Consider the following 27173-nt stretch of genomic DNA (forward strand, 5'->3'; position numbering starts at 1 on the left):
GCCTCACCACCCTGCGGGTGGCCCCTTCCGTCACTATTCGCGAACCTCAACCCGGACTATAAACCGATCGCCACCAAGAACAGGCGCCACAGCACTGAGGATATGGTGTTCATTCAGGCCGAGGTTCAGCGACTCTTGGTGGAGGGGATCATTGCCCCTAGCTCCAGCCCCTGGAGGGCACAGGTCCTCATAGTCAGAAGGGCAGGCAAGCCCTGGATGGTGATGGACTATATAGTCAAACCATCAACCGTTTCACCCAGTTGGATGTGTACCCTCTACTCTGGATACCCGACTTGGTCAACAAGGTTGCACAATACAGAGTCTTTTCAACCATTGACCTCAAGTCGCTTATCAATTTCCCCTTCTCCTGAGCGACCCTGGCTCTATACAGGTTTTGAGGCTGATGGCAAAGTTTTTCACTTCCTGCGGGTGCCTTTTGGTGTTTCTAACGGTGTCTCTGCTTTTCAGAGGGTCATGGATCGGATGGTGGAGGAGCACAAGCTGATGGCGACATTCCCATACCTTGACAATGTCACCATCTGCACCCATGACCAGCAGGACCAAGATGTGAACCTCACAAAGTTCTTACATTCGGCCAAGTTTCTCAACTTGACGTACAATAAGGACAAGTGCGTGTTCAACACAGACCGCCTGGCTCTCCTCAGATGCGTTGTGGCATATGGTGTCATTGTCCTGGATCCCGACCGCATGCAACCTCTTATGGGGCTCCCAGTCCCAAACACCCTAAAGGTGCTGAAGAGGTACCTGGGGCTGTTTTCTTATTATGCACAATGGGTGCCCAATTACGCCGATAAAGCCCATCCCCTGATTAAGTCCACAACTTTTCCTTTATCGGCGGAAGCCCAATCTGCATTCTACCAGATCCGAGGAAACATCGCAAAGGCCACGATGCATGAATCCACCCCTTTCAAGGTGGAGAGCGATGCCTCCGATTTCACACTGACTGCCACTCTTAACCAGACAGGCAGGCCAGTAGCATTTTTCTCCCGCACCCTGCGTGGTCCCGAGGTACGGCACTCCTCGCTCGAGAAGGAGGCCCAAGCGATTGTTGAGGTGGTGCGCCACTGGCAACATTACTTGGCCAGAAAACAGTTTACTCTGCTGACAGACCAGAGGGCCGTGGCCTTCATGTTTAATACTAAACAGCGGGGTAAAATCAAAAATGACAAGATTCTTAGGTGGAGGATTGAGCTCTCCACCTATAATTACAACATCTTGTATCGACCAGGTAAACTCAACGATCCCCCAGACGCCCTATCCCAGGGGATGTTTGCCGGTGCACATCTCGACTGCCTCTAGACCCTCCACGACAGTCTGTGCCACCCTGGAGTCACTTCATCAAGACTTGGAACCTTCTGTATTCCGTTGAGGACGTCTGGTCCATGACCAGACACTGCCAGATCTGCGCTGAATGTAAACCGCAGTTCTACCGACCCAAAAAGGCACATCTCATTAAGTCCACATGCCCTTTTGAATGGCTCAGTGTCGATTTCAAGGGCCCGCAACCCAACACAATAGGAATGCCTACTTCCTGATGGTGGTGAACGAGTTCACCAGGTTCCCCTTTGCTATTCTTTGCCAGGATATGATCAAGGTGCTGTGCAGTATCTTCACCCTGTTTGGGTACCCCAATTATATCCACACCATTCGGGGGTCCTCGTTCATGAGCGAGGAACTGCGACAGTATTTTCTGGCCAGAGGCATAGCCACCAGCAGGACCACCAGCTATAACCCAGGGGTAATGGCCAAGTGGAAAGGGAGAACACCACCATCTGAAAGGCAGTGTTCCTGGACCTTAGGTCCAAAAACATGCCGGTGTCCAGCTGGCAGGATGTTTTGCCTGAAGCGCTCCACGCCATCCGATCGCTCCTGTGCACCGTGACTAACACCCCCCCCACATGAACGCTTGTTTGCTTTTCCTAGGAGATTGGCGAATTGTTCCTCCTTTCTTCCTTGGCTGGCAACCCCAGGGCAGTCCTGCTACGGAGACACGTGAGGGGCCATAAGTTGGATCCACTGATGGAAGCAGTACACCTCATACACGCCAACCCTCAATACGCGGTTTGTGAGGTACCCCAATGGCGACGAGGACACTGTACCTATTCGAAACCAGATGAGGGCTAGGGATCCCGAAACAGGTGATCCAACTGGCCAGGGTGCGGGAGAAAAATGCTACTGCCCTGCCTGCCACCGAACATCCCACGGAGCAGACCACCCCACATGGAAGCGCAATACTGGAGGCCGAGCCACCCGGCTCTCCAGGAGTTGTTCCTCTGGGAGACATTTAACCCTCTTTCCTCCCGGGAGCCTTCAATCATCACCCCAAACCAGATTGTTCCCTCCCCTGCCCCCCCCCCCCCCACCAGGACCACTTCTCCTCCCAAACAGTAGAGCACGAATACACCTGCCCCCCCCATCGGTCCCACAGAAGGAGGAAGTCGCTGGTGTGGTTAAACCTCTAGTTAGGTTTTTAAAAATTCCCTTGTGTCGAAAAGAGGGCGGTGGGGTTAGAGGGGGTGAATTGAATGGTATGGATTGCATGTACTCATTGGCTGGTAAAGGCTCGGGCTGGCCCACCCCCAATGAAACTGTCCCCAGTCTCCTCCCCTGTGGCCCAGGCCATAAAGATTGAGCCACCTCCCCCTTCCCTGCATTTCCCTAGCTTGATTCTGTGCCAGCTCAAGTCTTATGTATAATAAAGCCTATCATTCCCCTCAGTCTTCGTCTCTAATTATTGGGGCAACTGGTAGTGCCCAACAGTTGTAAAGAGAGCTTTTGGCTTATTGGCCTTCATAAATCAAAGTAATGAGTACAGGAGTTGGGATATTATGGTAAAGTTGTGTAAGACATTGATGAGCTCAACTTTGGAGTTTTGTGTGGAGATAAGGTCACCCAACTACAGGAAATATCAATAAGATAGAAAGAGTGCAGAGATGATTTACTAGGATGTTGCCCAGACTTCAGTAACTTGAATTGCAGGTAAAGGTTAGGACTTTATTCCCTGGAGCATAGATGAATGAGGGTAGATTTGACAGTAGTATTTAAAATTATGAGAATAAACAGAGTTAATGCAGGTAGGCTTTTTCCACTGAGGGTAGGTGAGATACGAACCAGAGGACATGGGTTAAGAGTGAAAGGGGAATAATTTAGGGGGAATGTGAGGAGGAACTTCACACAGAGAGTGGTGTGAGTATAGAACAAGCTGCCAGCTGAGGAGGTGAATGCAGGCTTAATTTCACCACTTAAGAAGAATTTGGACAGGTACATGGAAGGAAGAGGTATGGAGGGCTATGGACTAGGTGCAGGTCAGTGGGATGAGGCAAAAAGAAATGGTTCAGCACAGACTAGAATGCCGAAAGGGACCTGTTTCTATTCTGTAGTGTTCCATGGTTCTAGATCAAGTGGCATCTGTGGAAAGAGAAAGGGATTTAGCATTTCAGGTCAGAGACCTTTCATCAGAACTGACAAGGAGTCTTTGATCCAAAACAATAACCCTGTTTCTCTTTCCTCAGATGCTGTTCGATGAAAATGGCTATTACTATATTAAGAAAAATATGTTAAAATCAGCATTGCCAAATAGAAATCAACCAGCCAAGGCCCTAAAATGTTGCCATCATGTTACTCCTACAATCAGAGATAAATTGAAATGGGGAGCTAGCAGGCATTTGTGAGACACTTGTGAGTGAGCTTTATATTGACAAAGGCACAAGACTAATTGCATAACTAAATATTTCAGCAGCAGGACTCGGTTTAGCCAAGCTGTCTCCTGTAACTATACATATTGTATTAAAGTTGAAAGTTACATTTGTTATCTGAGTACATATATGATACAACATACAACTTTGAGACTCTTTCTGTGGGCCAATCTTCACAAGTCTATAGATCAGTAACTGTAAACACCAGGACTGTCAACTGTACACAAATTATGCAAATACAGATATAAATATACAGCAATACAAATTGAACATAACAGTCTTTAAATGAGCCTCTAAATGAGTATAGTTATCCTCTTCTTTCTTCTTTGGCTTGGCTTCGCGGACGAAGATTTATGGAGGGGGTAAAAAGTCCACGTCAGCTGCAGGCTCGTTTGTGGCTGACAAGTCCGATGCGGGACAGGCAGACACGATTGCAGCGGTTGCAGGGGAAAATTGGTTGGTTGGGGTTGGGTGTTGGGTTTTTCCTCCTTTGCCTTTTGTCAGTGAGGTGGGCTCTGCGGTCTTCTTCAAAGGAGGTTGCTGCCCGCCAAACTGTGAGGCGCCAAGATGCACGGTTTGAGGCGTTATCAGCCCACTGGCGGTGGTCAATGTGGCAGGCACCAAGAGATTTCTTTAGGCAGTCCTTGTACCTTTTCTTTGGTTATCCTCTACTCTTCAAGAATTTGACAGCTGTGAGGTTGTAACTATGGTGTACGAGTCCTCAAGCACCTATACCTCCTTTCTGATAGCAGTGGTGGGAACAGACAATGTCCTGGGTGGTGAGGATTCTTGATAATTGATACTGCTCTTCAATATTTCATATAGATATGCTGAATAGTTGGGACAGTTTTACTTCTGATATTCTGGGCTGAATCCACTACCTTTTGCAGGATTTTCTGCCCAAAAGGTATTGGTAGTCCTATACCAGGATGTGATGCAGCTGGTCAGCACACTTTCCAAAATAATATAGTATAGTAATATTATTTCCAAAGTGAGAGAGGAAAATAAAACACATGATTTGCCAATCCCTGATTTCTAACCAGTAAAATTTAAAGAGAACATCCGAGGCCATTGAGAAAAACTAGAAGAAAATGATGTTTTTTTAAAAAAGCAAAACATTCATGAATTAATCTCCAAGGGAAAACATTTTCCATACAATCCTTAAACTAGAAACTGCACACATTTCCTCCATTGTTACACCCAAAATTTATTGTCCTTTGCAATGCCAGCTTTATCTGGAGATTCCTCAAGTTGGAGCAAGCGTGGGTGTCTCTAACTAAAGTTAGTCAGGGTGGGGAAAGCTAAGGCAGGAAAGTCATTCAAAATATGCTGTAGCCATTGATCTCATAGTAGTATTTTAAAAAATGTTATTTGAAAATACTTATGATCAGTCTTTCCAATACCAATGGTTAGTTTACACCAGAAAACATAAAATTAGGTTACTTGCAAGGTTCTAGTCTCATTGTCTTAAAGCATTTTACATGCAGATAATATCCCATTACTTTAAAACAGCTATAATTGACATCCAAGCAAACAAAACAGAATCACAAGAGGTCAAAATGGTATTACAGATCAGCAGTAACTATCACTGCTTCACAACTCCAATGATCTGGGTTCAATTCCACTGGTGGGTAATGTCTGCATGGAATTTACACACTCACTGCAGGTGTTCCTGCCAGGTGAAGTGATTTCCTCCCATATTCCAGAGACACGCTAGTTGGTTAATTGGCTCCTGTAGATTACCCCTTGTACAAGAACGTGGCAAGACATCAAATGAGGTTAAACAAGAAAGTCTGGAATTGATCAAATGGAAGTTGATGGATATGTGAAAGACAATAATGTCGCAAGTAAAATATGTTGAGGAAGAATGAGATAGATTGCATTTCTCTGCTGGGACTCAGCATGGGCCAAAAGGAAAGAAGATTAATGAGAGCCTTAGAAGAAAGGAGATACTAAAGAAGTGGGCCACTGACAAGAAGACAGAAATGGAGGAATGACAAATTCTCTTTGGGTTGCAAGATGGATGGAGACTAGATATAGATGACTGACACCAGACTGATCCCACTTGACACTGGAGGCATTAAATGCAACTAATTTCATGAGGATCACCTTCATAATTTCCTAAGAAGTTAGGTTAAGTGAAATGTACCTTTGATCCTGATACTGCCATGTCAAGTTCAGTGCTTATGGACACACAAGTGACTGCATCATCGTGTCCGTAGAGTACTTGTACTGGCTTCTGGGCCAATCCGGAAGCAAAGCCACCCTGAGAAAACATGCATGAAAAATAAATGAAATGGAGCATTTTATTAACAAGCAGTGCCCTAAACTGTGTTTATATATTAACTGCATTAATTAGAGTTCAATAGCAGCACACAAAGTTTAAAATATTTAGTTCTCACTCAAGTTCAAACCTGAGGATGACTGGATTGAAAGTTGCTCTCTTTTGAATGAGGTGTTAAAACAAGATTATATCTTATTCTGCTACAGAAAAACGTTTGCTTTATATTTTTTCAAAGAAATTAAGAAAATTAAACATTGAATTTTATTCACCACATGTCCTTGTTAATGTTTACCCTCATCACTCAAAATAAATTAATTTAGCATTTTCACATTGGTTTAACAAGTCAAATCCCCAGGTAGCAAACATATCCAGGCCCATCAGAGACCCTGATCTCCTATCGACTGCAGACATCCATGTGAGGCAGCCAACATAATAAACAACCATTCCCTCTCTCCTCCCCCTGGTTACAACCTCTTATCACTGCTACCTTTGAGCAGAAGGTTCAAGGGACAGATGCATGAAAGACAGAACCTCTAGGATTAAGTTTCTTTCCAACAGCTTTCAGCCCTTTGAACCTTCCCTTTGTACACTAATTATAGACTGCTCTGACATCACAAATGGACAATCTGCACTATTAAAACTTATTATATTGCATGAGGATTACTATGAATATTGTGACAGATTATGTTATGTTTTATACTGTATATAGATATATTTTAAAGGAGATAAATTGTGGCAGTTTTTTTTAGTGTCGGTCACACACAGACACAAACACTTCAAAAAAAAACTCATTTAAAATGCCAGAGCTCTGCTCAAGCCAGACAGTCCAGGCACTGGGTGCCTTTACAAAAACTTTGAAGAATGCCTATAAGGACTTCATAAGTAAGTGTTAATTGGACATGCTGTGGAGTAATGGATTATTGTTTTGGAAAGCAACAGATGAACGAACTCGGAAGATTGGGTCTGGTACCACAATCTGTCTGAGTGCAGTTGGCTGTTCTAAGAGGGTCATGTGGTTTTCTCTGATTGCGTGTATTGGGGGTGGGGGGGAAAGAGAGAGAGAGAATTGAGTTCAACAGTTCAGTAGCAGCAGCTGGGACTGGAACATGACAAGCTGGCAAGCTTGTGGAAAAACTCCATTTTGAAGATGGGTTGTGAGTTCTTAGTTCAGCCGGGTCAAAGCCCTGGTGGTCCATATAAGAGGAGATGGCTGGCTGCATAATGTTTCACTTGAAATAAGGGAAACAAAAAGGAATTCTGTGGTGATGTGAAAGAAAGAGGTTATCATCTGAAAAACCCTGATGGGACAAGTTTCTTCGGCAAGAATCTGTTGTGGGTGTCCAATGACCAACAAATCTCTCTCTGAAAACTGAGCAGCGAAAGTGGTGCTGTCAAGCACCTTCACTGTACATACATTATTTCTACTTTAATATAGGCTATGTATTTATCACACAATTCCTGCTTTTACTATATGTTCGTGTTTCTTTAGGTTTTAAATGTTATTTGGTAGGTTATCTTTTGGATCTGGGAACACTCAAAAATTTTTCCATATAAATTAATGCTTCTTCACTTTACGGCATTTCTGTTTACAAAAGGTTTCATAGGAACACTCTGTTTTCAGACAGTGTGGGAAACCTATATCTATCTATCTATACACAGTATATATGGATATAGATATATAGAGAAAAAGATACATATGTGGGGCGGCACAGTTGGCGTAGTAGTTAGCACAATGCCTTCGTAGCACCAGTGATCGGGTCAGGAGTTTGAATCCTGCGCTGTCTGTGCATGGGTTTTCCCGGGGGCTCTGGTTTCCTCCCACCATTCGAAATGTATTGGGGGGTGTGGGTTAATTGGGTGTAAATTGAGCAGCATGGACTCATGGGCTGAAAAGGCTTGTAACTGTGTCTAAATTTAATATATACAGTCTATATATTAGAGAGAGACACACACGCACATTATATAATACGTTCAACAATAAACTCATTATCACATTTGTTGTGAACGTTTGTTGCTACCTAATTGCTAGATTTCTGCAAAACCGATTACAATGCAAAGTACCTTCAAAGAAGTTTTTCGATCTCCACGTTGTGAGATTTAAAATTTCAACCCAATACATTATTGCTGGATGGTCAAAGGAACTAAATTTCAGAAGATATTTTTAATTAAGTCTGTGTTTCTTTTTTAAAATGTCCAATATTTATTTCTCAACCCTCTTTGGTTAAGCAGGTTTACAGCTTTGCAAATGGCTCAGTCTAGCTTGAAGACTGCCCATAACTTCCAATTGCCTATCACTTAAATTATCCATCTCACTTTCAGTGCTATATCTTTGATCTCTTATAGTATTCCAATAAAGCGCAGCATCAGCTTGAAGAACAGCCCTCAACCTTTGTCCAGGTATGACACAGCCCATGGCATTCAACAATGAATTCAATAATTTCAGATAAACAACTTTTCCAGTTCTGATACAAGATCATCCAGGTGTAAAAGTTACACCATAGATGTTGCATAACCTCCAGGGTGTTTTTACACTTTCTTTCACATTTCTATCACAACTGTATTATGCATCTTACAGTTCTATCATGACCTTGTTAATATTCTGCTCGTCTTCCAAATTCCCTCAACCAAAGCTTGGTTGTGTCACTTGGACAACCTTGGTTTGCACATCAGCACACATTCCTTTTGTTCTCTCCACTCCTCCCATCTCTACAACTTCAACACACCTGTTTTCATGTAAGGCTCCCATATTTGTTCGAATATTTCAATATTATTTCTTAAACTATATGTTATTTTTTCTAATGGAATACATTTATTCATTTCTATATACCATTGTTGTATTTTCAAATTATCTTCCAATTTCCAGGTTGACATAATACATTTTTTTGCTACGGCTAGGGCTATCTTAACAAATCTTTTTTGTGCATCCTCCAAATCAATTCCAAATTCTTTGTTTTTTATGTTACTTAGGAGAAAGATCTCTGGATAACCTACCGGGGACAAACATTACCTAAGTTGATGGAAGGAGAAGGAAAGAAAAGAATGGACTCAGTAGAATTACTGGTGTATTTTTGTTGAATGACAACATTGTCTGACTGGTTTAATGCAACCTAGATTGTATACCTAAAATGGATGGGGGGGGGGTGGGGGGGTGGCCTGGGAGGAGGGGGGGGGGGGAAGAAAAAGTAACTGTATATGTGTGAAAAAGAAAAAGTGTATATCATGGCTAATGTGATTTATGGTGTGAAAAATAAAAAATTTAAAAAAAAACACACCTGTTTTCTTTCTTACGCAGTTCTGATAAAGGGTCATTAATCTAAAACATTAAATCTATTTCTCTCTCCTCAGTTGCTGTCTGACCTAAATATTTTCAGCAGTTTATTTGTACTCCAATGAAAGAAATTTGTTGTGTTCAGATTGGTTAGACTTCAGTGGTAAAAAGATCCTGAAAAGCACAAATGCTATTTAAGTACTTTATAGAAGTTTTTGAAAAAAACAACAAAATCCAACTATCTAACATATATATCATGCACTAATTCATGAGAACCAAACAAGTTTATCCTTAAATATAGTACAGCATCAGTTCTCTAACTGGACATTCACATGACTGGCAACAGTCTGGCAGCTTCACACTTCCCATTCAACCAGAGCATAGATCTGCATTTCACTGCTTGCTGATACAAATGCAAATCAGGAAACCACTTCTTAGAAGCAGGGGATGGACATTCAGCATTGAGGTTCTGATGATCCATAATCATTTTATTCAATTAAAGTAATTGATTAAAGTAATCAATTAAATGATTAAAATTGCTAATGAGCCATCATCTGCAGAATTCTGTGGATGAAAGTACTTTCTAATTTACCTGAATTCATGCTTATATTCTGTTGTGCAAGCCTTACTCAGTGCTGTAAAGTTCTTTTTTATCTACCTCATCAAAATCTTCAAGACCCCCCCCCCCAAATAAAACAGTTCTCAATTTTCTTTTATCCTGATGAAACAAACCTGAATTACATAATTTGTCCTTATGCTCTAAACCTGGGAACACTGACTACATCTGGTGAACCTGCACGATATTCAATCCAATGTACCCTTCTGGATGCAACAGTATCCTTTCACAGGCCCACAATGTCAATTTTCTCATTTATATGTATGAATAGGATGCATTTTACCTGCTGGATAACCTGCCACACCATGCAAGTGGTGTCTCTTGATCCAGAAATCAGATAAATGCCACAAAGGTCCAGTGCTAGACAAGTTACAATATCTGTCGGAAGAATATTTGAGATTCAGTAAAAAAAACACACTTGCAATTAACCACTGCACTACCGCTCTTTATAAAACCGGGAAGAAACTCCCCAACTCGCATCAATGGCATCAAAACAATTTGAGGTCAATTCAGCAAGGTTTACATGAATTTCTCATGTTCTGAGCCAGACATTTCAGCAAGGTTTACATATGCAAAGTGATAGAGATTATTATGGACCATGCTATCAAATGTCACTCACTAATGCACAGATTTGGTTTCACCTGGACCACTTAGCTCCAGATCTTGCCACATACGGGCTTGGTCCAGTCATGGACCAAAGACCAGAATTCCATACATCAGGGGTGAAATGGACTCAATGAGCCCTATTAAAATTGAAATCAATAGTCATCCAGGAGAGAGGAATTCAATGGTTGGAATCATAAAGGAAGATGGTTTTGTAGTGGTTTCAGGCCAGATATCTGGGATTTAATGCTGTTGCTTAAGTCTGGGCCCAAAAAATTTTGGTTACCATGCATGACCTTCTTTAAATTGGTATACTGCAGAGTGATTATACATAAATCACAAAAGGTTGAAGGTGCAACAGGTAATCAAGAAAGTAAATGAAATGTTGGCCTTCAAAATAGAGAGAGTACAGAGAAGGTTCACGAGAATGTTGACAGGATTTCAAGGTTTGAGTTACAGGGAGAGGTTGTGCAGACTAGGGCTTTTTTCTCTGGAGCGTAGAAGATTGAGGGGGGACTTGATAGAGGCGTTTAAGATTTTAAAAGGGACAGTCAGAGTAAATGTGGATTTTTCAATTAAGAGTGGGGGAGATTCAAACTAGAGGGCATGGTTTAAGATTGAAGGGGGAAAATTATAAGGGGAACATGAGGGGAAATTTCTTTATGCAGAGGGTGGTGGGGATGTGGAATGAGCTTCCGGCAGACGTGGTTGAGGCAGGATCATTGGTTACATTTAAGGAAAGACTAGATAGTTACATGGAGAGGAGAGGACTGGAGGGGTATGGACCGGGTGCTGGTCAGTGGGACTAGGAGGGTGGGGATTTGTTATGGCATGGACTAGTAGGGCCGAACTGGCCTGTTCTGTGCTGTAAGTGGTTATATGGTTATATTGCCAGAAAGATTATATTTAAGACCAGGAAAGTTCTGCTGTAACTGTACTGGGGACATCGCCTTAAGAGTCAGAGAATACAGAATATTAGAGCACAGTAAAGGCCCTTCAGCCTATGATATACATTTAAGACAAAGAAAATGAGAGTAATCTGTGCAATTCTCTCCCCAAAGAATTAGTAGAAGCTGCCTCATTAAATATATATAAGACACAGGTAATTTTGGAATAGTGGAGGAACTAAGGGTTAAGGGAAAAAAGCCAGGTAAGTGAACAGAATCCATGGTCATATCACCCATGATCTTGTTGAATGGCAGAGCAGGCTCAATGGGCTAGATAGCCTTATTCTTAATGTTATTGTGCTCTATAACAAACAAGTCAGTCAGTCATCCTGATTTGGAAATACATTGCTTTTCCTTCCACATCACTCAGTCTAATTCCTGGAACTCTAATCAATAGTGCTTTGGAAGTACTTTCGCTAGGATTTCTAAGGTTCAGGATGTGGCACAATGCCACCTTTAAATTAAGGCAATAATGTTAGCTTTGACAGTGATACCCAGTTTCCAAAAATAAAAAAAAAAGGTGTGATACAGATAGAATTCCCTAATCATAGACTTGCCAAAACATATTGGGTCTAGCCTTTCTCACTGTTAACTGTGCCTTGTGTTGGACAAACATGATAACTGAAGGTGCTAGAATCAAATTCCAGACATAGGACAGGAAATACTCTTTATCTTATATGAGGTGCATTATCCAATGGAATTTTTACTGAAAGAAACTCTTGGAAAAATTGGATGAAACTCTTACAGCGATGTTTGAGCCATACTGCACCCAACCTAGTGAGTGTAATTAGACAGCCTATCTATCACAAACTGTACCCTACTCAGAAAGTAGGACCTGAATCTGAATCTCATAACTGGATCCTGGATGCATTTTTAAAAAATTACACAATGATAAAGTTTAGACATTACTAACCTATATGTCTCATGATGTGTCCTGTTACTTTGCCCTTACTCAAAGATGTAACCCGAAGACTGTTGTCCCAATGACCACCAGTGAATAGAAGTTTTCCATCATGTGAAACGACAAGGATCTTTGGTGACAAATCAATTCCAGGAGCAAGAGGGCCAGACAGGAAACGCTGAGTTCTGCCAGGATGGAAGAAGAAAATCAGTTGTTTAACTTGAAAGGCGATAATAACTGAAGAGGTTGATGTGTGGTTATTAAAGGAAATAGTATGTGTATGAGTTGTTTTGTGATTGGATACCTGTAACAAGTGGTATTCCTCAGGAATTGGTGCTTGAACCCTTGCTGTTTGTTACATACAAGAATTGTTCAGACCTGAATGTAGGAGGCATGATTAATAAGTTCGCAGACGACACAAATATTGGTGGAATTGTTGATAATATGGAGAGCAATCTTGGACTGTAGGGTGGTAAAACTGATGCAAAACAAACTGTTGGAGGAAATAGCCAGTATAACATTTCCTCTACACTCTCAGTCCTGATGCAAAGTCTCATCCCAAAATATTGATTGTCCCTTTGCCTCTACAGATGCTGCTTGATTTGCTGAGTTATTTCAGCAGTTTGTTTTTGATGTAGATTACAGAACCTGCAGTCATCAAAATGACATCGATATGTTGGTGAAATGAGCTGAGAAATGGCGGATGGAGTTTAATCCTGATAAATGTGAATTGATGCATGAGATTAGAACATACACTGTGGATGTTAGGGTCCTAGGAAGTATTGAGGAAAAGAGGAACCAATGCAAGTGAAAGATCCTTGCAGCATATGGGATACTGGCCTTCATTAGTAGGAGCACTGAAGTAGAAGAGGAGGGAAGTTATGCCCCTACTTTAGAAAACATTGGTCAGACCTCAGCTACAGTACTGCATGCAGTTCTGGTCACCACAATATTGGAAGGACGTGACAGCGATGGAGAAGTTGCAGAGGAGATTCACTAGAATGTTGTCTGGGATGGAATGTTTCAGATACAATGAACACTGGAGAGGTGAAGTTCATTTTTTCTTGAGCAGATAAAGTTAAGAGGGGTTGTGATTCGGGTATATGATATTCTGAGGGCAAGATTGCAAAAAACTTTCCCCCATATCAGAGGTAGATTAAAATAGAGGACATAGATTTAGGGTAAGAGAGAGATTTATATATTTTTTTTATTTTAAATTTAGACATACAGCACAGTAACAGGCCATTTCAGCCCATGAGTCTGTGCTTCCCAATTTACACCCAATTAACCTACACCCCTGATACATTTTTCGAATGGTAGGAGGAAACTAGAGCCCCTGAGGAAAATCCATGCAGACACGGGAAAAACGTACAAACTCCTTATAGACAGCGCAGGATTCGAACCCTGGTCCCCATCACTGCCCTAACCACTTCGCCAATTGTGCCGCCCTAAGACGGGATCTGATGGGGACCTTTTTCACCCAAAAAGTGGCGAGTATTTCAAACACATTGCCTGAAGCATGGCTAAGCATAGAAGACTACGGAGCATGTGCTAGGAGATGAGATTAATATTGATGAGTGCCCACTGGTCAGCATGGATGTGGTGAGATAAATGGCCTGTTTCCATGCTGTACTATTCGATGAGTGTTAAAGGTTTGGTGATTTAGTGGCTGCAATGCAATCATTAAAGAAGATGATAATTTAGAGTTAATGTGATGTACAAACTGCAGAAAAAAAGTAAACTTACTTTGCATTGGAGATGGCTGGGTCCTTGGTAAAGGTGAAGTAATTTGAAATGTTTTTGTCATATGGTAGCCAGCCGTGAGTTCCTATCAAACCGTCCACACTCACTGTTACCTAATAGAAAAAAAATTAAATGAGTCGGTCTAGCAATATTAGAGAAGTGACATATTTTTATGGAAAGAATAACAGACAATGTAGATCCAATGGCAGAGTTGAAATTGGTGCTCTGACGAAGAACCTGAATATACAGGTGCAAAAATCTTTGTCCATGCCAACTGATATTAAGAATACATATTGAAAATACAAGGAATCTGTTCTTCATAAAGAGAAGCATTGAGTTACAAAAACCGAGAGATTACATTGAGCCTTCATAAAACATGGGTTGGGCACAATTGCAATTGTGTCCATTTCTGCTCACCACATTTTAAGAAGGGTCTTAGAGAGGATGAAGAAGAGATTTATTATAATGGGTGTAGAATTAGAAAGGAACAAGATTATATTGTAGGAGTTTGGGTTGTTTTACAGTCAAGATCTTGCTGAATTTAGTTCTCATTCGCAGCTACTTCAAACATCTGGGAACAGAGATCTGTGGTGAAGTGCAAAACACACAAGGGAGATGCACAGTTTTTTTTTCCACTAGGATATTGACTATGATCGAGTCTCTAAAAGTGATGGAAACAAAAGTAATCAGAGCTTCAAAAGGGAAATGGATGCACCTTAAGAAAAATACCTCGTACATTTGCAGGGGAATGACCTGTCTGGATTACTCTACAAAAAGCTGTCACATTTCAATTGCCTGTGTTGTAACGATTTGATGATTCAACAGTAGCTGATGTAATAATCTAACTTGGTCCAAAACTTGTTGGATATGCATATGTAAAAAGATGGGCAACAAATAAATGTCTAGTGGGTTCATGCGATGGTCCAAAAAAAGTGAAAAATGAACAGATGTCTGAGATATTTGCTTTGATCTGTTTGTCCATTCCCCATTTTCACACAACCATGTTACTGAGAATTACAATGTTAATGTCTTTGTCAACAAACACCAGGAGATGGCTACTCACGCAGTCAGACTTTCTAGACAAGATTGTAAATGGTTGAACTGGGAAATTAAGATGACCCATTCAGTACTCACAAACACAGATGGTGCAATTCTTCAAGGATGCAACTTGAACCTTGCATTTTATTTGTTGCTAATCTAAAGATAACAGGGCAATTTCAATCCATCTTTTCCAATAGTCAGATAGTTATTATCAGTTGGAAGATATGCCTGGAAGTTCCCAATTGGATTCTGCTTTTGTGCTTTTTAAATGTATTAATTTGGGGAAGAAGGATGAGTACCTGATGAAACCTGCTTTAAATTTTAGTCTTAAGATGTCATCAATCATTGCCATTGCAGGAAATCCATTTTTCAAGATCAGGCTTGTTTCTCTTTCCCTATGCACTATTTCTTTCAGACGTGTCAAAATCGAAGTTTTTAAGATCACATTGTTTTCTTTAATTTCTCTTCTATTTAATCTTTGGCCAGGATCTTCAATGTTTTACCTGGATTGGGAAACAGGTTTTATGAGGGCAAAGTTAATACAGCTGGGACTTTCAGATGGGAGAGTAAAAGGATGAGAGGACACTTGATAGAGGTCAACAAGATTATGAGAGGTAATAGATAGGGTGGAAAATCAGCGCCTGTTCCCCAGGGCAGGATCAGCAAAAACCAGAGGACCTATGTACAAAGTTAAGGGAGGGAAGTTTAGGAGAGACATCAGAGGTACTTTTTGTTTTACACAGAGAGTTGTGGGTGCCTGGAATGCCTTGTCAGGAATGGTAGTGGAGGTTGAAACATTGGGGGCATTTAAGAGACACATGGGTGAAAGGAAAATAGAGGGTTATGGGAATTTTTTTTGGAAGGAATATAAGGGTCGGCACAACATCGAGGACTGAAGGGCCTGTACTGTATGGTATTGTTCTATGTTCTAAACATTTTTGGACACCAAATTTCTTATTACCAAAGTCTTAATGACATTTATTTCTGATTGTTCTTTTTCAGAAAAAGACACCAGATGTTTTTTCTTTTATTCAACACTGTTAACTCACCAGAACATCTGGAGATCCTTGTGTGATAAAAGTGTGTGGTTGATTTTTTGGCACCACTGCCTGAACTAATGGAATATCATCACTGATGCCCTGCAAGAAGATAGATCGTGTTACATAAGTGAATGCACATTCTGCTATGACATTGATCGTTTTGGGAAAAGTATGAACTACAGGACACTCCAAATCATTCTTTAGGACTCTCATCATTGATATGGCCAAGCACCTATTACTTCCCCATTTTGTTCATCTCTTCCATCCCACTCATCCTTTTGTTAATGATTCCACTCCATTTCCAGCAACCACCTCCAGATCTTCAGTATCCAGAAGGTCATTGTGGTAGCCATATGATAAACCTTTGTCCCCTGTCTAATGTGCGTCAAAAGAACCAAAGACTGGAGCATATCACAAGTAGGTCGACCAGTCCAGAATGTCCTGGTCTGGCTAGGAGCAATCCTTTAAGACCTGCCAGTAGGTGTGGCTACACTCTCAGCCAATCACAGTCATCCTACACTACAATCTGTACATATGTACATATTCACATTGGTGATAGAATCTGTACTATTTCACCCTGTCTGCTCACCAGTGGACCAGCAAACAATTGGCTCTTCAGTTCTTTATATATTTCCTGGAACACCTCATACCCATTTTTCCATTAGTAAATCATGACCAATTCTTTTCTCATCTTTTTCATTCCAAGTCACTTGGTACTAAAATCAACTTTTTTTCAGTATGGAAAGTTATAGTAAACCAAAATTTACAGCGTTTTAGAAGACTTACAATCTATGCAAAAAGAGATGTCCAATTCATTTGTTGAGCATAATACAGGATTTTAGATGCTGTACTCATCCCTTATTATCATGTGCTACTCCGTCTCCTTTTCCTTTTTGCCCACATTTCCTAAATGTTGAATACCCTTGGGATATTTTGCAGCAACCTTTGGTCATCCTGCAGTCATGCTTCTGTAATAGTCTTTTCACATACTTTAATTTTAAGTTTATTTGTTACAAATACCTAGTATGAGAAGGGTTCTTCTGCGAGCAGACTAACAGATTAAATCTAACATTCATACAGTTGTGTAAAGAGCACATTTTACAGAATATAGGATTCTAATGAAAGGGAAGATCAATTAGCACCAACAAGGGCAGCATGAAAACATGGTTATAGGGTTTGTTCAGGAACCTGATGGCTGTAGAGAAGAAACTGTCATTTAGTCTGGTGGTGGGTGCTTTCAGACTTTAAAGCCTTTTGTCTGATGCGAGGAGGGAGAATCAAATGTATCTGGGATGTGATGGGTCTTTCGGTATGCTGGCTGCCTTCCCTGAGCAGTGGAAGATGTAAATGGATTCCACGGAGGGGAGAGGTTTGCAGTAGGTTCTGAGCTATATTCACTATCTAGTCTGTCTTGTTGCTGAAATATTATTGTATTTAGATACAGTGTCCTTTTAATTTTGGTCTTTCATTCACCATGGATTTTTATCCAACAATATTAATCAGCAACTATTATGTTAGGGGGTGTGGTAGTGAGGAAGGAGAAAAATAATTGTAAGCATGAACAAATGGAAAAGATTCACACTTATTCGAGTGGTACCAAATGGAAAAGATTCACACTTATTGGAGTGGTACCAAATGGAAAAGATTCACACTTATTGGAGTGGTACCAAATGGAAAAGATTCACACTTATTGGAGTGGTACCAAATGGAAAAGATTCACACTTATTCGAGTGGTACCAAATGGAAAAGATTCACACTTATTCGAGTGGTACCAAATGGAAAAGATTCACACTTATTGGAGTGGTACCAAATGGAAAAGATTCACACTTATTGGAGTGGTACCAAATGGAAAAGATTCACACTTATTCGAGTGGTACCAAATGGAAAAGATTCACACTTATTCGAGTGGTACCAAATGGAAAAGATTCACACTTATTGGAGTGGTACCAAATGGAAAAGATTCACACTTATTGGAGTGGTACCAAATGGAAAAGATTCACACTTATTGGAGTGGTACCAAATGGAAAAGATTCACACTTATTGGAGTGGTACCAAATGGAAAAGATTCACACTTATTGGAGTGGTACCAAATGGAAAAGATTCACACTTATTGGAGTGGGAACAAACGGAAAAGTGGAGAAACTGTTATTTTCTTCAAAGAGAAGATGACGGGGATGTTTTAATTTGGGGGATTTTGAGAAAGTAAAATAGGAAAAATTGTTTAATCAGCGAGTGTTTAGAATGTGGAATATGATTTCACATGAAGTATTTGATACAATTAATGTTTGTGAAATTTCTTTCAACAGTTAACATAGTGGTTAGCACAACACTGTTACAGCGCCAGCGACCAGGGTTTGAATCCTGCCCTGTCTGTTTGGAGTTTGTATATTCTCCCTGTGTCTGCATGGGTTTCTTTGTGTGCTCTGGTTTCCTCCCAACCTTCAAAACAAATGGGGGTTGCAGGTCAACTTGGTGTAATTGGACAGCACGGGCTCGTGGGCTGGAAGTCCTGTTACAGTGATGTATGTCTAAATTGAAAATTTAAATGTTTCTTTTATACATTCATCAGATTTAGACATCACTGGCAAGATAATAGAGAGAGAGAGAGAGAGAGAGAGAGAGAGAGAGAGAGAGAGAGAGAGAGAGAGAGAGAGAGAGAGTGAGTTAGTTCTTGGCGTACGTGCATAGTTCCCTAAAATTGGTGACTCAGGAGGAGAGGATGGTGAAGAAGGTGCTTACGTTCATTGGGAAGGGTACTGAGTGCAAAAGTTGGGACCTCATGTTACAGCTGGACTAGGTGCTGGTGACAACACACTTGGAGTACTCGATTCAATTCTGGTAACCTAGCCAGAGGAAGGATATCAATTATGGAAAAGGTGCAAAGGAGATACACAAGGAAACTGGTGGGACTGGAGGGCTTGAGTTCTAGGGAGAGGATGGATAGGCTGGCTCTTTATTCCCAAGAATGTAGGAGGCTGGGGATATCAATATAGCTATTTATAAAATCATGAGGCACATGGATAAGGTGAACGTTCAATATTTTTCCCCAGGTCGGTGATTCTAGAACTAGAGGGCAGGTTTAAGCATCTGGAGTATGGGGAGAGATTGGACAGATTGGGTCTTTATTCTTTGGAGCGTAGAAGGTTGAGAGGGGATTTGATAGAAGTATTTAAGATTATGAAAGGGATAGACAGAGTGGATGTGGATAGACTATTTCTGTTAAGAGGAGGAAAGATTAAAACAAGAGGACATGAGTTAAGAATTAAGGGGCAGAGGTTTAGAGGTAACATGAGGGGGAACTTCTTTACTCAGAGAGTGGTAGCTGTGTGGAATGATCTTCCGGGAGAAATAGTGGCGGCGGAGTCAATTGTATTATTTAAGAAAAGGTTGGACAGGTATATGGATGAGAGGAAGATGGAGGGTTATGGGCATTGTGCAGGGAGGTGGGATTAGAAAGGGGTGTTTGGTTCGGTGCGGACTAGAAGGGCCTAATGGCCTGTTTCCGTGCTGTAATTGTTATGTTATGTTATATATATGTTATGTTAAGGTGGAAGGGGAGAGTTTTAAGAGAACCTGAGGGGCTAATTTTCAATCTGATAGTAGGTCGTATATGGAATAAGCTGCCAAAGGAAACTTATTCAAAATACATTTGGACAGCAAGGGCTCAGAAGGATATGTACAAAATTCAAGTAAATGGCATTGGCCCAGAATGTTAAATTTGGTCAACATGGATGAGTTGGGCTGAAGGACTGTTCTGTGATGTATGACTCTATCAGACCAGCATTTATTGTTGAATTTTGGGGTGAAGTTGGACAAATATACAGTGAGAAAGTGAAAGAAGAATGTGTTGAAATAATATGAAAGTGAGAACTTACTTTGGTGTAACAATGGCATAAATTATCTAAACAAAATGGACAGTTTCTATGGTGAAAGATTAATGCAATTTTATGCAGGTAGAAAAGAAATTCTCCTTCCCCATAAATATCTTTTACCCTTGCACTAGGTAATTGGTTACCTCAACAAAGAATGACTTAAGTTGGCCCAGCTGATCAAAGACATTTGCAGTATAGCTGTCGAATCGTGCTGAGCGCCTGAGTGAATTCTCTGCGGTAAGACGTGGAGGATGTGGCTCCTGGAAGAAAAGACAATTAAATGTACAATAACAGGAATTATTATTTTTCTGCTGTGTAGAATTTTAACTAATTTTATTTTATCTACTTGTCCACTAAATGCCACTCTTGCTGGGATAAAAAGTTTGTCTCAGAGAATTGAGTTGGGTTATTCATTGTCTGGGCTTGGGCTTGGGCTTGGCTGGTTGAGTTGAGGAGAAGTTTCTCATTTAGAGATCAGTGAATCTTTGGAATTGCAAGAACATGGTATTAAGCACATTCTATAGTGATGCAAGAGACTGGAGATGCTAGAATCTGGAGCAAATAAACAAACTGCTGGAGGAACTAACAGGTCAAGCAGCATCTGTGGAGGGAAAGAGATTTTAAAAATGGCGGTGTTGCTGGAGCTACTGCAATGGGACAGCGGAGACACAATGCTGCTGCAAACATTTCAATTGCGGCTGCTCCATACTGGTTTTAAACAACCTGTTAAAGGATCCAATGGTGTTTGTAAAATCTTGTAACCACAGGTCTATGCCCAAGATGGCAGCACCTGTGCTCGACAGTAGCCACAAGGGGCTGCAGACTCTAAGGGAGCAGTGGACTGGTGCAGGGCACCAAAAATGGGAAGAAAACCCCCCCCGTTGAAAAGGAGAAGCAGAGGAGATGACCTTATAGGTCAGTGACCTTGCCAGCACACCCACAAGAGGCTCTGTGGCTGAAGCCCTACACAGACTGCAGGTGTCTTATGGTCAGGGGACCTGCAGGGGCAGTAGGCTGCTGCCTACTGGTTATGGGAACCAGGTATGGGAGCTGGGATTCGAGAGGGTACTAATGAAAGAAGGGCACCCGAAGGGCCTTGGGTGCTGAAAGCTTCCTAATCATTTTGGAGGCTTGGCTCTGGAGTTTAGTTTGTCAATGGATTAAATAGGAGTCCGTGTGGCTGCGAGGAGAATCCACAGACACTCAGTGACTCTGAAAAGACTCTTTTTGCTTCTGTTTCTCCTATTGTTGGGGTGCTGGGCAATACTAATGGTAGCTCTTTGATTGCCTTACGGCAGACAAAAGTTAAAGACTTCATGAAAAGAAATACAGACGCTACACTGCACCACTAGTTCGCCACAGAAACAGGATGGCCAGATTAGTTTGTCAAGAAATATTTAAAAGATCCTGCAGAATTTTGAGAAAAGGTTTTATGGACAGATGAGACCAAGATTAACCTGCATTAGAGTGATGACAAGAGCAAAGTGTGGAAGCCTAAAGGAACTGCCCAAGATCCACCTCCAAAGCATATGACCTTTGGCGGGTTTTGCATCTTGCAGCGTGGCCTCTATTTCCTTTCATGAAGTCTTCTGCGGACAGTAGTCATTGACATATCCACAACTGTTTCTGATCTGTTGGTCATAAGTGTGGAGATTTTTCTTCATTATGATGAGAATTCTTCGGTCATCAGAAGTGGAGATTTTCCTTGGAATACCAGTCCCTTTGTGATTACTGAGCTCACCAGTACACTCTTCCTATCATGCTCCAAACTGTTGATTTTGATAATCTTAAGGTTTGGGCAATATCTCTGACTGTTTTATTCTTGTTTTTCATCTTCATAATGGCTTATTTGACTTTCATTGGCGCAACTCTAGTCCTCTGTTATGTGTGGCGGAGACTCCCTACCTAATGCTGATGGCCACATGGCCTCCCTGCCTGAAAGTAATTTGGAAGTCACATCACCTGTCAGTGCATGGTGTACTATTTTGTTCCACTCAAAGTTACAAAGTTAAGAGCCTTGTATTTAGCACCAGCACAGAGGACACTTACTCTCTCTGCCTTGCGTTGTTAGCTCTGGACACCATTCCGTTGCCAGGTTGCTGGTGCAGACATTGCTTGTAAAGGTCATGGGTAAGCTGCACACTGCACTGATTGAGCCATGGTATTGCTATAGCTCAAATTACTATAGATCAATACTGACAATAGAGCCGCCGCTCTCAACTGATCGGGTCCGAGGGCAGGTGTGGGTATACCCTGTGGCTATAGTGGTACCAGATCCACCTCCCTTTATTCAGGGGTCTGGGTGGGTGTGTATAACCCCTGCTTACTTGGTGTGAATGTCTGCATCGCCTGTGTACTATCTAATGTTCTTCCTTGTTTGTTTCTTGTTACGATGGGTTCCTACGCTCCCTTATAAATTGTGTGCTTATGTTCCCACACTTGTAAGTTGTGTGCATATGTTCCCATACTCCCTTATAAATTGTGTGCGTATGTTCCCACGCTCCATTATAAATTGTGTGCGTATGTTCCCACGCTCCATTATAAATTGTGTGCATATGTTTCCATGCTTATAAATTCTGTGCATATATTCCCACGCTCCCTTATAAATGATCTCTCTTAATAATAGTTATGTTAATAAAGTTACATTTGATTGCAAACCTTTGTGTCCGGACTTGTATCTTTGAACCCACTGAACCTGACACTTTCTCAACAAAACATCCTCATGTTGAAAAATGGATCTACAGACTCCAATGATCAAGCCTAGTTCTCTTATACCTGCAACAATGAATCAATCAACTGCACCTGCATCCTCACAAACACATGTGAAGCCAACTGTCCCAAGCATTATGGTGCCCTAAAATGAGGGAATTATGCATAAAAGGTGCTGTAATTTCTACATGGTTAAACCAAAATGTAGACAAATATCCTGGAATAAAATTACATGTGAATTGTTTGATTACAAATTTTAAACTATTGGGCACAGAGGCAAATATAGAAAAAATGTGTCTTTGTCCCAAAGATTGTAATGTACTGTATATCATGTATTAATATATTATTGTGTGACAATAAAAGAAATCTTGAACCTTGAGGTACCTGATGCAGGGTTTTGACCTGAAACATTGACCATCTCATTCCCACCTGACTTGCTGAGTTCCGACAACAGTTTTTTTTGCTTGTAAACAAGTTTGCACATGCATGGAAACTCGTGCATTACACAAGCGTGCTGGTGGAGCTCAACAGATCATCCAGCATCCATGGAAAGCAATAAAACATCAACATTTCAGACCTGAAGAAGGGTTCAGGCCCAAAAATGTTGCCTGGCTGTTCAAATACATTAAAGGCTGATGTAAACTATGGACATGAAGAAGTTATGATTGTGAACTGAAATACCGGCAGCTGGCTGTTGGCTTTGTGAAGGAAACAAGGTAGTTTAGTGCTGGAAACTAAACTAAGATGGGGAAGGACTGTAAATTTCATCTACGAAATAGCTTTAGCAATGAATGCAATTCAGAAGGCAGTAAAATAAATGAGCTTTTTTTGGGATTCAAGCCTCAAATAGATTAGATTAAATGCAATAATTCACCATTTTAATGACCAAATACCAATGCTAACATCTTCTGTAATTTAAAATTCAAATTCTCAAAATTTCATGCTAGCTTTTAATTTAGATATTGCATCAAGTACGTAATTGCTATGTTACAGTACATCTTGTTTGCTGGATTTGTAACTCTTCTTAGTTTCATTGTTTTGCATTGAACCACCAAATTGATTGAAGTTAAAGAGTTCAAACAGATCAGAAAAAAAAAACAATGGTATGATACCAGTTGGTCAGGATTCTCTACCTGGCTTCAGCTGGAAATAATGTCGGGGAATACCATATACAAAACATTTAAGTATTGGAGAGCCATTTATGAACATGTAACTAACATCTAAAATGCTTCAGGAAATGAGGCAAAATTTAAAAATATATGTAAAGTTGTAAGAAAATATCTTAAAATGTCTTGGTTCAGGAAAAGGATGTCAACATTTAAGCCTACCTTTAGGAGTTGGCATGGAGTTTGTCCAAAGTTACTGATGATCCCTTCTAAAGCCTTCCTTTCTGTCTCATCTGCAATTGCATCCAGATCCACAGCACCTGTACACCAAGGGTTAAATTAATACTGGCAATAACAATGTGTGATGGAACTGCTATTCTACATCAACATAAAGGCTCAGAATTCAACAAGAGATTGTATCTACATAATCCTTACCCATGGGATTAAGTGTCAAAAAACTTAAATTAGTTTGTATGGCATTGAAAAACAAGAAGTTTAATTTCATTCGTTAACGGAGTTCATTTGAATAATAATGATCACTTTTTCATGTTGAAAATCATAGGAGCTGTTTTAACATTTTTATTGGATATAACATTTAAATAAATGCTACTATTTATTCACATCACATTGCTACTAGGATGACGGTAATAAGCTTTCTTCTTGAACTGCCACATATTGGGTGATGAATGCTCTCCACAGTGGGGGATGGAGTGGGAGGGGTGAAGAGAGAGAGGGAGAGAGAGAGAGAGAGTCAAGGATGTTTTGGCTTCCCAATGATGAAGGAACACAAATATATTTTCAAATTAAATGATATGATTCGGATGAGAAAATGGAAGCAGTGATGCTCCCATATCTTGCTGTTAAGGCCAGTCACACTCAACAGTGGAGGGATACAATTCTGCTGTTTCTGTTGGCCAATAGTACCTCATGAATGAATTGGCCAATAGTACCTCATGAATGAATTGGCCAATAGTACCTCAAGAATGAATTGGCCAATAGTACCTCATGAATGAATTGCGCTGACTGGTTCTGAAGTTTTTTTCCAGTTTGCCTGATTGTAATCCCATACATTATGGATAATCTCTTTGTGAAGAATGGATGTTTTTGTCTTCACAAATAGTATCAATAAGGTCAAAAGCAGATGATGTGTAATAGCTGGACTTGTCAGGACAAGAAATGAGTGGTCTCTTCTTGCTGGATTTCTAATCACTTGCTGTAATCTGCCAATCATCTTCCTGTCAATTTGGGCGGCTCAAATGCTTGTGCTACTGAATCATTCTCAATAATAGACTTTAAAGTTGTGGAGGTGGTGTATCTTCATTACGAGAGGGGGGGTGAGAGTATCACGACTACCCGCGTGGCAGTGAGCCAATGAGAAAGTCAGAGGAGTTTAGCTGGGTGGGGTTTGGGGAGTTGAAGAATGCAAAAAGGTGTTCAGTGAATAATAAAAAGAAAGTTCATGGTGTGTGCTGAAAGAAACTAGTGAGTGTATTCTTTGTTTGTAAGCTGTGTTAAATCAGTGCCGATACAAGTGGTGACCTCGACATGATCTGAACACGCAACCTTCTGATTTAAAATTCGTAGTGATGTGGAGCAATTGGGGAGGTCAAACTAAAAATTCCCCCCTTTTTATTAATAATGCATCAGCATGTTTTATGATCTCAAAACGTGTTTCTCTGCCCTCAGTGTGATGAGTCAGAAGACAAAGTTCAGTCTACTTGTGGTGCATTTTCCAGAGTCTGTGAAGTGGAGGATGTCAGTCTTTGTTTGTAAACTGTGTTAAATCAGTGCCGTTACAGTCTTCCAACCAAAACACATTCTGTGCGCTTTTATTACCCTTGAAGCTTCTTCAAACTAATATTCAACACAATTGTTTCTTGTTTGATTGATGGAAAATTGAAATGACTCATCATGAGACAAATTTAGAACATTTTCCTATGGATCAGAAGATGAAGCAGAAGGTAACTTTTTGCTGCAGCTTAGAAATTAAGCACCATTCAAAAGAACATCAAAGCTCAATTCTAACTTTCAAAAGGGAATTGAATAAATACATGAAAAGGAAAAAAGGCATCCATTCTTCACAAAGAGGAAATTATCCATAATGTATGGGTTACAATCAGGCAAACTGGAAAAAAACTTCAGAACCAGTCAGCGCAATTTATTCATGAGGTACTACTGGCCAAAAATGGCAAAATAAAGGCATGCGCTCCAAAGATCCAGCATAGTAACAGTGGGCTGAAGACCTCTTATAATGTAAACATTAGGGTTTTTATACACTACTCATTTGGTGAGATGCCCATCAATCGTGTCAATGCTCTTCAACACATTCAGAAATATAGAAAACAAAGTGTTGACTTGTGTGCAATATAGTTCCAAGGAGACAAGTTACATTTTGATTTTGACTCCCTGCTTTCAACAAAATTCTGACTCTGATTTATCTTAGAATCTGACAAATTCAATATAAATCCTAAAACATTAGTGCATTAGCATTTAAGCAGGAGAGCTAAGGACACAGAATAACTTGACGTCAGTCAACTTCACTTGTGCACTTGCCATACCTTCATAGGTGCAGTAATAAAAGATATTCAGTGCTTCAACAGCTGCAGGTCCCCTCTGCTTGTAGCCAAAGATCAGGTCAATCCAATCATGAAGGTTTGCAGAGACATGCTCCGACTCCTGCATGTAAATAAAAGATATATAATTCGGACAAATGATGATAACAAAGTGGAGTGGAGATCAGAGAGGCTTAAGTGTGATACCAGGAGTGGTGGGAAACAATTCTGCACAAAGCAGAACATCAACTTGCAAGGGTAAAATCCAAAAGTTTAAATGAATAATGAGTGCACTATATGTTGTATACATATGCAAATAGTATAATGATATAGTCTCATTGGTATATTGTTGGTCTACAAAGAAAAGAAAATAGATAATAATAACCAGAACTACAAGTTTGCCCACTTACAAGTACCTTACATTATGGATTGGAATCTAATTGAGATCCAAGGTGTGTAAATATAGAATGATAGATACGTGAGTAAACTACAGGGTGCAAATTAATCAGAGGCCTTGGAACATTAATGTACAGAGTAATAAACATACAGGAAAATGAAAAAAAAACTCATTTGGGATACTACTGGTATTTGGTATTTACCCTTTCTGTTACTACCATAGCTGCAGATGGAGAGGCAGCAGATAATGGTAAATGTAAGCCTACATGTTTTCTATAGAGTTGGAAGTTAAAACACACAACTATCACACTGCTCCCATCTGACTTCATAATGGGACCAGTGAAGTACCTGGGTGGATGGAAAATAGGGCATAATCCAC

At 40.6% G+C, this 27173-nt stretch overlaps 1 protein-coding gene across 8 annotated transcripts in view; it reads right to left on the minus strand.

Moving 5' to 3' along the window:
• nbeal2 (neurobeachin-like 2) overlaps positions 1-27173 on the minus strand; it is a 279397-nt gene that overhangs the window by 19565 nt on the left and 232659 nt on the right. For all 8 annotated transcript variants that reach the window (XM_069922096.1, XM_069922092.1, XM_069922097.1 and 5 more), the window contains 8 exons: positions 26405-26522; positions 24069-24166; positions 20175-20291; positions 16169-16258; positions 14082-14191; positions 12348-12520; positions 10168-10262; positions 5866-5982 (listed from right to left, as the gene is read on the minus strand). In XM_069922096.1, the coding sequence (XP_069778197.1) occupies positions 5866-5982; positions 10168-10262; positions 12348-12520; positions 14082-14191; positions 16169-16258; positions 20175-20291; positions 24069-24166; positions 26405-26522 (918 nt within the window). The remainder of the gene's footprint in view (positions 1-5865; positions 5983-10167; positions 10263-12347; positions 12521-14081; positions 14192-16168; positions 16259-20174; positions 20292-24068; positions 24167-26404; positions 26523-27173) is intronic.

Source organism: Narcine bancroftii, chromosome 2 (genome assembly GCF_036971445.1).
Source record: "Narcine bancroftii isolate sNarBan1 chromosome 2, sNarBan1.hap1, whole genome shotgun sequence".
NCBI classification, from domain to species: domain Eukaryota; kingdom Metazoa; phylum Chordata; class Chondrichthyes; order Torpediniformes; family Narcinidae; genus Narcine; species Narcine bancroftii.